This window comes from Pelodiscus sinensis, chromosome 5 (genome assembly GCF_049634645.1).
Source record: "Pelodiscus sinensis isolate JC-2024 chromosome 5, ASM4963464v1, whole genome shotgun sequence".
Classification (NCBI taxonomy): domain Eukaryota; kingdom Metazoa; phylum Chordata; order Testudines; family Trionychidae; genus Pelodiscus; species Pelodiscus sinensis.
The window spans coordinates 114,570,728-114,583,542 of NC_134715.1; the positions used below are offsets into that span (position 1 = coordinate 114,570,728).

Here is a 12,815-nt window from a genome sequence, read left to right on the forward strand (position 1 = left end):
CAATTGATTTCCCATGTAGTATAGAGCCAGAATTTAAGGCAAGGGCTTGGGAAGTAAAAGGCTAGAGTGGCAAGACAATGATAGATACTGTATCTAGTTACGTCTGTTTTCTCCTGTTATAAATTAATTCATTTAGGCCCTGCCCCATGGAAGTCATTGAAGTTTTGCCCATTTGCTTTTTTGGGCCCAGGATTAAGGCTCATCCTCAACTCACATGAGCCTTTTTTAGGAGCTGAGAGTCCTCAACATTGTGCTTTGAAGCATTGGACCCTGAATTGTATAGTGAGGAAACAAGAAGGAAAACGTATTTTTTTTCCTTTTTCCTTTTAATTTGTATTAGTCGTGTAAGAGGCTTTTTTTTAGTGTGCAAGTAATTAGGTTACAGTCTTGGTTAAATGAACATAGAACGGTTAAAAATATGAACATAAGGTAGAAGGGAAACAAACTGAAATTAATGTCTTTATAAAAGCTGTTTGCTGGAGGAGGAGATTACAAAAAAAGAGTCAAGCTAACTTAAATAAATTTCGGAGAGTAACAAAGATGCTTTGAACAGGTGGTTTCTTCTTTTACAATTCCTGTAATTTAAAATTATTTTAGCCACAAATTCATATGATAAAATAAGATTTGCAAAGTACCATTTGTAGTATGTGCATTGCACTCTGTGGCATGCAGTGCCAAAATGGAAATGATTCAATACTGAATTATTCAGATGGAATATTGCAGCACCACCAATCTGCTCTCAGATGCAATGAATCCAGATCTGATTATGAATAATTATTTAAATACAGAATATAGCATGGTTAATCCATATTTTTTCAAAAATGATTAATCAAAATTAAAATACAGTGCGAGTGTTGATTTATCAGGACATAAATCCTGATTTATCATGTCCTCTCCTCCACCACCACTCCAGCCCCAGCTGTCCCCTATCCCACCTCCCTGGCTGCGTCAAGCCCTGAGCTATTCCCCTCTCTCTCTTCCGTCTCCCCTCCCCCCGCGTGCTCTCCCTGCGCTCGGGCCCCATGCTCTCCCCTTGGCCCCTGGGGGGGGGGGAAGCCCCTTGACAGGCCCCACACTCCCATTGGGAGGAGAAGGGCGAGGCCCAGACTGGAGGGCCACAATTTAAAACTCCAGCAGCCACCTGCCACATGGTGGTCGGCTGCTGGAATTTTAAAATGAGATGATCTGGCGGCAGTGAGGCCCGTAGGGGGAGTAGTCCCTTTCCTGCAGCAGTGCTTTCCAATGCCCCGTCCCGCCATGGGCCTCACCACTGGCCACCCCTCCGTGCCACTGGAGCAGCGCAATGTAGAACTCCACATGGTGGCTGCTGATGGTACAGCCAGCTCCGTCTCTGGGGCAAGGTATCTCCCAGTTCAGGCCCACCCTGCAGTGGGCCTCTCTGCCTGCGCTTCCCCCCTCCCCCCTCCGCCGCTGCTGGAGTGCCTCAATTTTTCTCCTTTCCTCCCCCAATCCTCCCCACACTAGCTCACCAGCAGCAGCTTACCTTTAGTGTTGCTGCTGCTTGGGAGCCATAGGTTGCCAATCCCTGCTGGGTTGGGGGGGGAGGCAGGTGGCTGAGTGGGGAGGGGCTATGGGACACAGAGTGACATGATTTTATACACACACACACAGCCTGTCCCTGAGTTACGAACGCGTTACGGACCAAACGCTTGGCCATAACTCGGAGTGGTCGTAACTCTGAACCCATTGAGTTATACTGCGACCGTGCTATTCGTAAGTGCTGACCTCTTTGGTCGTGAGTGTGGATGGTTTTAAGTCGGGTTGGCCATAAGTTGGGGACCGGTTGTATACACACAAATCTTTTTGTGTTCGCATATGTATTTTTTCATTTTATGTTTGAGGAAATATTTTAAACATTTTAAAAAACCCTTTTTTTAAATCTAGCGCTCTTCCTCACTGTTCTTTCATTTGTTCTAGTGAAATAGTTACAATCTCGTATTTTCTCTTTCACGTGTGGTGACAGCATCTTAGGTGTTGGCCACTCTCGAATATTTAAAGTAAACAACAGTTTAAATGTATTATTATTTATTAAATAACAGTTCTTGGTCTTGTTCGGGATCCCTTTTATGGTGCTTTTGAGATTAGCTGCTATACATTCCCAGTGGTGGTAGAGTAGAAGGAAGTGCTTCCGGTGCTGATGCCTCAGTGTAGACATGTTGGCTACATCTACACTGGCAGCTTCTTGTGCAAAAACTCTTCCAGAAGAGAGCGTCTACACTGGCATGTGCTTTTGCGCAAGAGTGTCCATGGCAGTGTAGATGCTCTCTTCCGCAAGAAAGCTCTGATGGCCATTTTAACCATAGGGTGGTCTTGTGCAAGAAATTCATGTTGCCTGTCTACACTGGCCTCTTCTGGAAGAGCTCTTGTGCTAGAGGGCTTCTTCCTGAGAGGGAGCATCAGAGTTCTCACGCAAGAAGCCCTGATTTTCTACAGTACAACATCAGTTTACTTGCGCAAGAACACATGGCCAGTGTAGACACAGCCATTGAGTGCCCACACAGCCTGATCCTCTCTAATTAAACCCTCTCCATCAAAATACTTTTCCCCTACCCCCATGCACATCCTAACAACCCCTTGTCTTGGTATGTTCCAGGCTGCAGCTCCGTGATAAGTTGAAGGGGCAAAGAATAGTGGCTATGTAAGGGTGTGCGAGGTGTACACAGATGACATCAGAATGAGTGGCCATGGGGAAAGAGATGATCAGAAGAGGTATAGAGAGGAAAACTGGAGTTTCATCTGAGGTGGACCTGGGGAGGGGAAGCAGACTAGAGAAGCTGAATTCTGATGAATCACCTGCAGTTGATGCTATGCAAACATATGGATACTCAGTCCCTGTCTCAAAGGGCTTATGATCTAAGGTCTGGATCCTTCATGTAGTCATTGGGGCTCTCCGTGGACACAGGACACAGCAGACACAATTGTATTTTGGGTTTTTTTATTAATGGAGATTGCCTATCTTCTAGAACTGGAAGGGACCTTGAAAGGTCATTGAGTCCAGTCCCCTGCCTTCACAGCAGGACCAAGTACCATCCCTGACAAATTTTTGCCCTAAATCCCTAAATGGCCTCCGCAAGGATTGAACTCACAACCCTGGTCTGAGGACAAGTGACACCAGTAGAATGCTGGGGATACAATCAAATGTATATTATTTTATATTTATTATTATGCATGTTTTTATTATTATAACCTCCTCTGACTATCTAGCATTACATCTGACTTTGTGTTTCTACTGTTATCTTATTTGTGCTTTGCAGCAACAAGACATCATTGTATGGCAAAAGTCTTTGCTTTTGGTTCAGATCAGAAAAAGAGTGGTAGCTCGCATTTGTTATTGCTGTTCTGTTGTTCATATCTGTTTCACCCTCTCCCTTCGCCCTCCCGCCCCTCCCCCCATAAACACACTGTATCAAATTCAGTGCTTTCAAAAATATTGGGAGTGAAATGTGTTTTATATTTTTAAGGAATGTGCAATCAGACCAGATGACAGTTATCTTTTTCCAAATGTTGACTGGCTAATAGGAAATCATTCAGATGAGCTAACACCGTGGATACCTGTAATTGCATCCAGGTATGGAAGAAAGTTTCTGCTGCACTTTATTATATGCATATCCTGGGATAACTGCCCCTGTGTTCATGAAATGATGTGGTGGTCGGTAATCTCACTGAAGGACTGGGTGAGGTTGATGATTAACAGTGATTGCTGCTCACCAGTCACTTACTCCTGTGGGTATCCCTTTTTGAGCTTTCTCATCATTGCAGAAAGCCACAGTGGCATAGCATTACACCAGTTTTTGTGACCCAAGAAATCTAACTAGATTTTATTCTTAGATTTAGGTCCTAATCCTGCAGGCACTTGTTATTGCGTCTAATGCTTACCACCTTGAACTGTCCCACTGACTACATTCAGTACCAAAGTTTGCAGTAGCAAAGTTTGTATTAAATTAAACTGGGGTGATAAATCTCTCTAGAGAGCAAACATTCAAAATAACCAGTGACTCTTTCACTCAGAGAAACACTGAAGGAGGAACATATTAATACTATTTAACATGTCACTCCATTAAAATTATTGTTTATTCCTTGAATCTGAGGAGCAGTATTGATGATGTTTCATCTAGCCACTTAATAAAATTAGCCTTCTATAATTATTATTCAATAGCCAATAATCCTTTTTGCAGGTCTTCCTATTCTTGTTGCTACTTTGTACTGCCTTGTTGCTTCTATGATTTCCATGGAAAATATAACCGAAGGCAAAGCCAGAAGACACAGTACAGAGAATATCTTGATTTTGTTACACAAGTAGGATTCGTATGCGGCTTCAGTGTGGAAGAAGATTGCCTTAGAATTCCCTCAACAAAAAGGGTAATTTCTCATGACATTTTAAAATGTGGCTAGCTATTTATAGCATACACATGATTGTTCATTATGTTTGTACTGGAGGAACAGGCCACAACAGATTAGTACATAATTGCCGACAATATTTTTTTATACACAAGCTAAAAAATTCATCTGTCTCCTGTATGGTTTGTCATGTCCCACTTAATGTTACAACAAGGGACTTAAAGGCTTTCATTTCATAGCGCTACATAATCATATGCATATTAGTGAAGTGAAAAAAATTATTAGATGTCTGCTTTTCCCATGAAGTCTCACAGTTTTGTCCTGTAGCAATTAAGTTGTTTGTCTCTTGCTGTGCTCCATAAAATTCATATGGTAAAGTAGGGGACTCATTTTGGGTCCTGATCCTGCAAATAGCCTTTTGGGTAGGGACTGTCTTTTTGTTCTAGAATACAGGGGCCTGCCCCATAACTGGGCTCCTGTGTGCTGACACAATACAAATCATAAAATCGTAGAGATACTATGGAAGAGCCCTTAGGAGGTCATTGAGTCCAGCCACCTGCCCAAAGCAGGACCAACCCCAACTAAATCATTCCAGATAGGGCTTTGTCAAGCCAGGACTTAAAAACCACTAGGGATGGAGATTCCACCACCTCCCTGGGTAACCCATTCCAGTGCTTCACCACCCTCCTACTGAAATAATTTTTCCCTAATGTAACCCCTCCTGTTGGCTAGCCCAGTGTGAGGTTATTCAGCATAGGGGAAGCTTGTGACTTCTTACACCACTGTGGGGGGATGGCTAGGCCTGAGGCTGCTTGGTGTGCTCTGCGTTGTGTATGTGTAAGTGCACCTCAGACCAGACCCACTCCGACAAATCACCAGGAACAGGCTTTATTCTGTAAAAAACATAGAACAGGAAAACAGTTCAGCAGCCCCTTCTCTCAGCATGCAGCCTGTGTGCTGCTTCTAGCACAGTCCTTGCTGAGACCCTGCTGGGGGCAGAGGGCACCTCCTGGAAGGAACCAGGAAGTTCTCCCAACATGCTGCAGTTTGTAGTCCACAACTTGTAGTTCCCAGGGCTGCTGCTGAAACACACTGGACTTTGGGCTACACCTAATATCCAACCTAGACCTCCCCATGCCATGCGTCACTATTGAGAACAGCCTCTCTCCATCCTCTTTTGAACCCCCAGCTTCAGGTAGTAAAAGTCTGCTGTCAAATCCCCCATCAGTCTTCTCTTCTGAAGACTAAACAAGCCCAAATCCCATAGCCTCTCCTCGCAGGTCATGTGCTCCAGCTCTGTAATCATGTTGGTTAGGGATGTTAAAATTAGATTAATGAACTAATGATTATTCGATTAGTCAATAGGAGCACTTTTGCTTTGAAATGTAGCAAGAGCCCCGTCATAGTGTGTGAGGGGAATATGGAGAATGTCTTTCTCCTCAGTCGGGGTCCTTGTCACTTGTGTGTGGCCCCTGACTGATTTTTTTCTGTTGGTCAGTGGCCCCCAGTCCCTAAATCATCATGAACACCTTTGATGCAGTATAAATAGTAACTGTATTGATTTTTTTGCTAAACTAGGTATGCCTCATTGGGAAGTCCAGAACATACCCACCTATGCAAGAGGATCAATTTGATGAACAGATAACACAGTATATTAACAACCGCCAGTCCTGCAATGGAGTCTCATCAGACAAAACAGTTGGATCTAATCAATGTGACAACCACCATGTTGTAAACTCTGTCACTGACCAAGCATCAGAGTCAGTGTGTGCTGAAAATGAAACAAAGACAGATGGTGGCAGGGTCTGGTTATCTGGATTTCAACCTAGAGAAAAAGTAGAACAAGTCAGGAATTGTGCTTCTCTCCCGCGGGATTTTGTAGATGTTGTGGTTTTGAGTGTGGCAAGCTTACTGTTAAATGCAACCCAAGAGAAATTTGATGTATGCTTGAACACCTGGAATAAAGGAGGTAAGATTGTTTTTTAATATGCAGTTGATATGGCATATAATAGAGCTACTAAAATGGGCAGCTTTGCCACTGCTGATACATAGTAGGGATGTTAAATATTGAGTAATTAAATAGTCATGTATTCAGTAGTCCCCAGTAGAGGCAGCAGCGTGAGATGCTAGGCAGGAGCCAGTCTGCAAGAGGAGCCAGTTTAAAAACCAGCACCCCACACAGATGGCCTGCCTGCCACTCCATGCTGCTGTCTCTGATGCAGAGGCAGCAGCACAGGGTGGCAGCAGCCCCTATCCATGGACAAAGGCTGCTCGGGGATGAGGCGAAGGGGCGAGGAGGATGCTGCAAAGAAGCCTCTGTCTCTGGCTGCTCCCCTCCCGTTTGCTGTCTCTGATACAGAGGCAGCAAGGTGGGGGGGGGGGGGGGGGGGCGGAATATGTGTAGTTGACAAGATTAACCCATAAACCTTGGCAACCTTTCAAAAGTTATGTGCCGAGATTTACTTTATTTGATTCCATTTATGGATGGGCGTACCCCCAGACCGAGTCTCTGTGGGTGCAAAGCCCCCCAAACTCCCACCAGTATTGTGCATGTGCAGGGTCCTTAGCCCCACCACCGCTGGGCATGGCACAGCCTAAACCTGTTGCTGGGGGAGGGCGCCACCCACACAAACCAATATGAAGCCTGCTTTGGTGGATGCCCAGCGGCGGATGGGATTTTTCCATGGCGTGGGGCAAGGCGGCCCTCCTCCATGTGTAGTTCTGTGGCCTGCATGGTGGGGATGTGAGTTTTCTTTCTTCATCTCTCTGTCTGTCCCCACCCTGGAGCTGCTACTGCTGCTCCCCACTAGGGTTGCGAGATGGTTTAACCAAAAATACAAAGCCCCCCCTCCAAGAAAGAACACTGTTGAGAAAAAAGGGGGAGACCAAAGTTGCTGTTCGGGGGAAAAAAAAAAAAAAGGACCCTAACAATTATTAAGAGGCTTGGGGGCAGGGCTGGTTGCTGAGTGTCATAGGGTTGCTGAGCGTCATAGGGGTGCCAACTGTCCAGTATTTTTGCTTCCTGGCAGGGAAAAAAAAAATCAGAAAATGTCAGACATTTTAGGTGTCTGGTATTTTCTGATGGATTTTACCGGACAGGAGGTGAAAATTCTGGACTCTCTGGGTCAATACCAGACACCTGGCAATCCTGCTCCCCACGTGCCACTCAAAATCATTTTGCGTGCCACTTATGGCACGTGCCCTATGTTGCCAACCCCTGGTTAATGGTATAGTCGACTACACATTGACATTCTTAGCAGTACTTTTCATTGTATTTCCAACAGCAAATATGCAGAAGTCTCTTTACTGTTGTAATCCTTGTACTTGGCATGCTGGTGTTAACTACTTGCAAAGTGATTTGCAAAAATTTCTTTGCTAACTTCCTTAGATCCCATCCCATTTTAATTTTTGTAATCTGTATTCACACTCTTATTTTTTTTATCATTTGCTAGATTATTTTTTCACACAAAAATACTGGATGAGAGACTGTATTTTTATTTTCTTTTTTAAAGTATAACTCAATTTACACTTCATTGTTGAAAATTTTAAGGCTACTTTTTGAAATCTTGTCTACAAATGCTTATATCTATTTCTTAGAATGTTTTTTGAGACAGTCCTGCATGACATTCTCTCACACAGACTAGAGAAATGTGCTTGAGATTAAATTGCTAACATGTGGGTGCAGCACTGGTGGAAAGATTCTACACAAAGGATAGTTTTAATGGTTCACTGTCAAACTGGGAGGCGAGGAGGGGAATGTATCTAGTGGGGTTCTGTTGGGTTTGTCCTGGGTGTTCAATATTTTCATTAATGACTTGGATAATGGAATGGAGAATGTGCTTATAAAATGCACAATTACAAAATGGGGAATAACTGGCGGGGTGGGTGGTAGCACTGCTGAAAAGGCTCTGGTGGTTATAATGGATCGATAATTGAGTAGCACTCAACAACCGAATGCAGTTGCTAAGCAGGCTAATATTCTGGAAGCGAACAACAGGAGTGTCTTACGTAAAACACAGCAGGGAAATGTTGGACTCTACTCGGTACTGGTGAGGTGTCAGCTGAAATAGTGTGTTCAGGTCTGAGTGCTACATTTTAGGAAGATATGGACAAACTGGCGAGAGTCCAGAGGCGAGGAAAGGGTAAAAAATGGTGCATGTTAAGTCTTGAGGAAAGAACTTTGGTGGATGTTCTGACCATGGCCTCCAAATGTGATAAGGCTGTTATAGACAGGACAGTGATCAATTGTACTTCGAGCCCACTGGAGAGGGTACAAGAAGTAATGGCCATAATCTGTGGCATGGGAGATTTAGTTTGTACATTGGAAAGGTTTTTTGACTGTAAGGATAGGTAAGTACAGGAAAAGACTTTCAAGGGAGGTTGTGGAATCTCTATCGCTGTATATTTTTAAGAACAGATTGGACAAACACTTGTTATTAATGGTAGAGCTTTATTTGATCCTGCTTCATTGCAGGGAGCTGGCTTTGACCTCCTGAGATCCCTTCCAGCCCTGCTTCTGTGATTCTGTGAAATGGTTACAATTCTCAAAATGCGACAATCAGAATTTGAATGCTTAGTTCCTGAGCAGGGGAGAGGAAAAGAAGGTGCTGATTATTATTCTAAAAATGATGGTTTTCACTGTTGGTGTTCTCTCCCCCGGTCATTTATTTGTTGGGGTTCCACCCACAGTCTTTTGTCATCTTCTATAATTGGAAACTCTTTGGGAGCTGAGTTTTATTACAAATGTGTGTAGTGCCTCGAACAATAGTCTGTAGGAGCTACTGCAGTACAAAAGCTGTGGAATAGGAAAGTGTGTGGATTCATGTCACTTATGGGAATTCACACTATGAACCCTGGAAAACAACCGGCAAAACATTTCTGCCATTCTGGAGACAGACAACATAAAATGACTCCTAAAACATCCTTCAGCTTCCTCTGACTGCACTGCTAGCCTACAATTTGGCAGTGTATAGTTTCTGCTTGCTATTCTGATCCACTGGTCAGTTGACATTGCTTTTTTAATGGCTGTATTGTTGTTGTTCGCTGCAGAAAGTCTTTCCTTGAGGGAAGTAGCAGAACATTTAGACAAAGAGACTTTGAAGAGATTAAAGAATGAATATGGAGGACTGCAGACATTGCTCAAGAACAATCATCAGGTGTTTGAAGGTAAAAAATAGTGAGATTTTCATTGATCATCCCTCATTTATATTTTTCTAACTTGGCTTACGTATAATTTAAACATTACTCAATGAGCTCTTCTGATTACTGAGTAAATATCCTTGTTGAGCAGAATTTTCCTTATATTTACTCCTATTCTGTTTCTTTAAAAGTCATTTGTAGATCTTTCCTTTGAAGGGTAGGGCAGAATAAGATTGATGCCTTGCTAATCGGCCAGTTGGTAGTGCATATGGCATGCTTCCCCATACAGACCGTTTCCTTCTGGTTCTCATATTATTGCAGCAGGAATTCTAAGCACAAGGCTACAGTTTGACTAGATTGGAGAAAACCTTTTCCCTGCCCCTACAACGGTCAAAGTGTAGAAGGAAGTCAGTTGCAAAGTAAGAAAGTCTTCTGCAGCATTTCATTATGACTTAGCACTACAGAGAAAAATGCCAACATAAGACAGCTGGTCTACACAAGAGCCTCTAATTACCTGAGACTTGACAGATTTACACAGGCTGCAGCAGCTTGGCAAAATAGTAATCTACTAGCAAAATAATTTTTTTTTTAACGTTCTGTTGATTTTTTTCAGTTTTCTTTTTGCTGCTGTCACTGTAGGATGTTTTTTGCAGCATTGATGTCTAGCAGCAGAATAATACTACTTAACTAACATTTTTCAAAAGTTTGGTGCATAGATCTGTATAAAGTTGGTGTTTTTATAAAGAGTTTTCAGTTCCTGGGTCCAGCAATGCCACATTAGCAGAAATATGGGCATCAACTGTCACTGGACAATTGTGCAGTGAAACAGCAGGTACCAGTGGAAAGGTTGTAAGTTGCCAGAATATGTGTATCTTTGTTTTAAAGATAGGGAGTGAGTGGAAGTGAGAGGAAATGAGTAGATGCATAGTAGTCTCAAGTAATAATATGAAAGCCTAGATAATGTTACATCTACACAATGAGTTTCTATGATTTTAGTCCTTGCACTGAAAAGTGTTAATGTCACAGTGTTGATAAACATTTGTGCCTTCTAATGCTATTGTTTGTGGAACTGTGAGACCATCATTAGGAAAAGTACTAGAGTTAACAAGATGGAGATGGGTTAGAGTTAATACCCACTGAGAAGAGTGAAGGCACACAGTGTGAAAGAAAGGAGGGGAATATCTTTTTTTTCTTCTTCTTCTTCTTTCCCCATTTCTCAGTTGGGGGCCATATCAGTGAGGGTTTTGAGTTTTATTTTTTTCCTCCTTCTCACTTAGGGGCCAGGTCAATGAGGTTTTTCTTTTTTGCTTACTTGTGTGTGGCCCCTACCAGATTTTTCTGAGGATCAGTGGCCCTAACTTAAAAAAAATTCCCCACCCCACCCCTAGTCAGTTGAACTAGGGCATAGAAATTCAAACGATGCTATGCCCATAAAGCAATAGATTAATGTATTTGTAGAACCATCTTTGTGTACTGTCATTCTGATGCAGATACAAATTTTATAACTACATGCCAGGTGTTTTGAAGCCAAGAGTTATCACTACAGGGCTAACTCTGTCTCTTGTTTGGGTTGGGCTGTCCCAACATTTGTGTACTATCTATGCCATTTAAAGAGAAGGATGTTACTTTCTGGTATCTGCAGCTCTTTGAGAGGTACATCTATATTCCTACACACAGTGTTTTATTATTTATATCAGGGCTACTCAACGTTGTAAGCCACAATGATACTCTCAGCACATGCTGAGGGACGCAACTTAAGTGTGGTTGCATATACATGCAAATAGCTTCTTTTACACTGACCAGCATGAATACAAAGATTAAGGCAAAACTACACAACACACAGGCCCCATTTAAGTCAGTTCTGCTGATATTAATAAAATGCAACATTTACCCGATTTCTACCCTTATGACAGCACTTTTAATGAGCAATGAAAGTCCAGGAATTTAACTATTAAAATGCATATAAACAGATGACCATTATATTGACTACTTTTTTGTTTTGGCTCTCATCCGTGGGCCAAGTGTTGAGCTCCATATGAACCCAAACAGCAAAGAAATGGGCTGTGGGCCATGTATTGAGTAGCCCTGACTTGTACAGTTGTGTATTTGCTATATCCTGTGAAATCATTTAGATCCTATTTCTGACTACTATCTGTAATCAGATCTGTTCAACACAGACTGCAAATAGTGCCCTAAAACTGTTCTATATAACAGTGAATTCTCCAGTAAGTAGGAACATATATAGGCTCCAAAGAAGATTTAATATACCCTCTCAATTGTATACATTTTTCTACTCCCATGCAAGTATCTACCCAGTGCATTTTAGTTTTTCATGAAAAAACCATTTGTATTCACAGATGACTAGTATAGTCCTATTGATATTGTTATAATGATTTGTGTGTGGGGGTTTTTGTTTGTTTGTTTGTTTTTTAACCCCTCAGTTCTAAATGGAAGAGTTTGTTTTCGTGACTGGAGAGAAGAGAAAATATCAAAGCGAACCAAGCCAGAAGTAAAACGAAGATTTTCTGCAGACGCTTTTAAAACACGTCTCTGTTGGTTTTTCATTCACCATCCTGATGGCTGTTGTCTGACTTCTGAATCTTGTCCATATGCTCATGGGACTGAGGAGCTGAGGCAATCTCAGATTATGAAAAAGAAAAAACAGCCACAATAAAGTACTGCAGGTTCCACTTAAACAGCACAAATTAATGGATTTCCACTTAATTTTATGGACTTCTGAATGCAAGAAGAATGTATTGAAATCAAATATGTTATTTAGATGTATGTTGTATTGATCCTGTTTCTTATAAATCCCTTTCTGATTTCAAGTGATTTTTTTTTTCTTTTTGTTTAGGGATTTTTATGGACAATTTTGAAAATGTTGACATCCATATGGAAATGTCCATTTATTTATTTTTGGTAACTGTCTGAAAATATAGGATTTTATATTTTCAAAGCAGCTGTGGTCTGACTCTTCATGAATTTTTATTATGTTTTGTTCAAACATAAAAGTAAAACCAGCCTTTAAAATCTCAGCACAGTCTTCAAATCTTTGATTGATTGTCTGTACAGTGATGTATTCGCATCCCCAGCCAGTCAGTCATTTTGCTTGACAATCTGCTTAAGGCTGCCTTTTCTGATGTGAACCAAAAGACACTCAGGTATCCTAAATAGTTCACTGGTAAAAGGAAAGGGGATATTAGGAAGTGAGAAATATGGCCTGTCCTTCTCTGAGAGAAGCTGAGGGGAGCTCTCATTCCTTTCTTTGATTTGGGGAAGCACCCCCTCTCTCCTTGCTGGTGTACTGATGGTCTACC

General features: G+C 42.1%; 1 protein-coding gene across 1 annotated transcript in view; it reads left to right on the plus strand.

Moving 5' to 3' along the window:
• TRMT44 (tRNA methyltransferase 44 homolog) overlaps positions 1-12,533 on the plus strand; it is a 28,985-nt gene extending 16,452 nt beyond the window's left edge. Inside the window, exons 7-11 of the mRNA XM_014576097.3 lie at positions 3,483-3,589; positions 4,197-4,380; positions 5,938-6,328; positions 9,409-9,525; positions 11,940-12,533. Of these exons, the coding sequence (XP_014431583.1) occupies positions 3,483-3,589; positions 4,197-4,380; positions 5,938-6,328; positions 9,409-9,525; positions 11,940-12,172 (1,032 nt within the window). The 3' untranslated portion in view covers positions 12,173-12,533. The remainder of the gene's footprint in view (positions 1-3,482; positions 3,590-4,196; positions 4,381-5,937; positions 6,329-9,408; positions 9,526-11,939) is intronic.
• Positions 12,534-12,815: the final 282 nt, after the last annotated feature.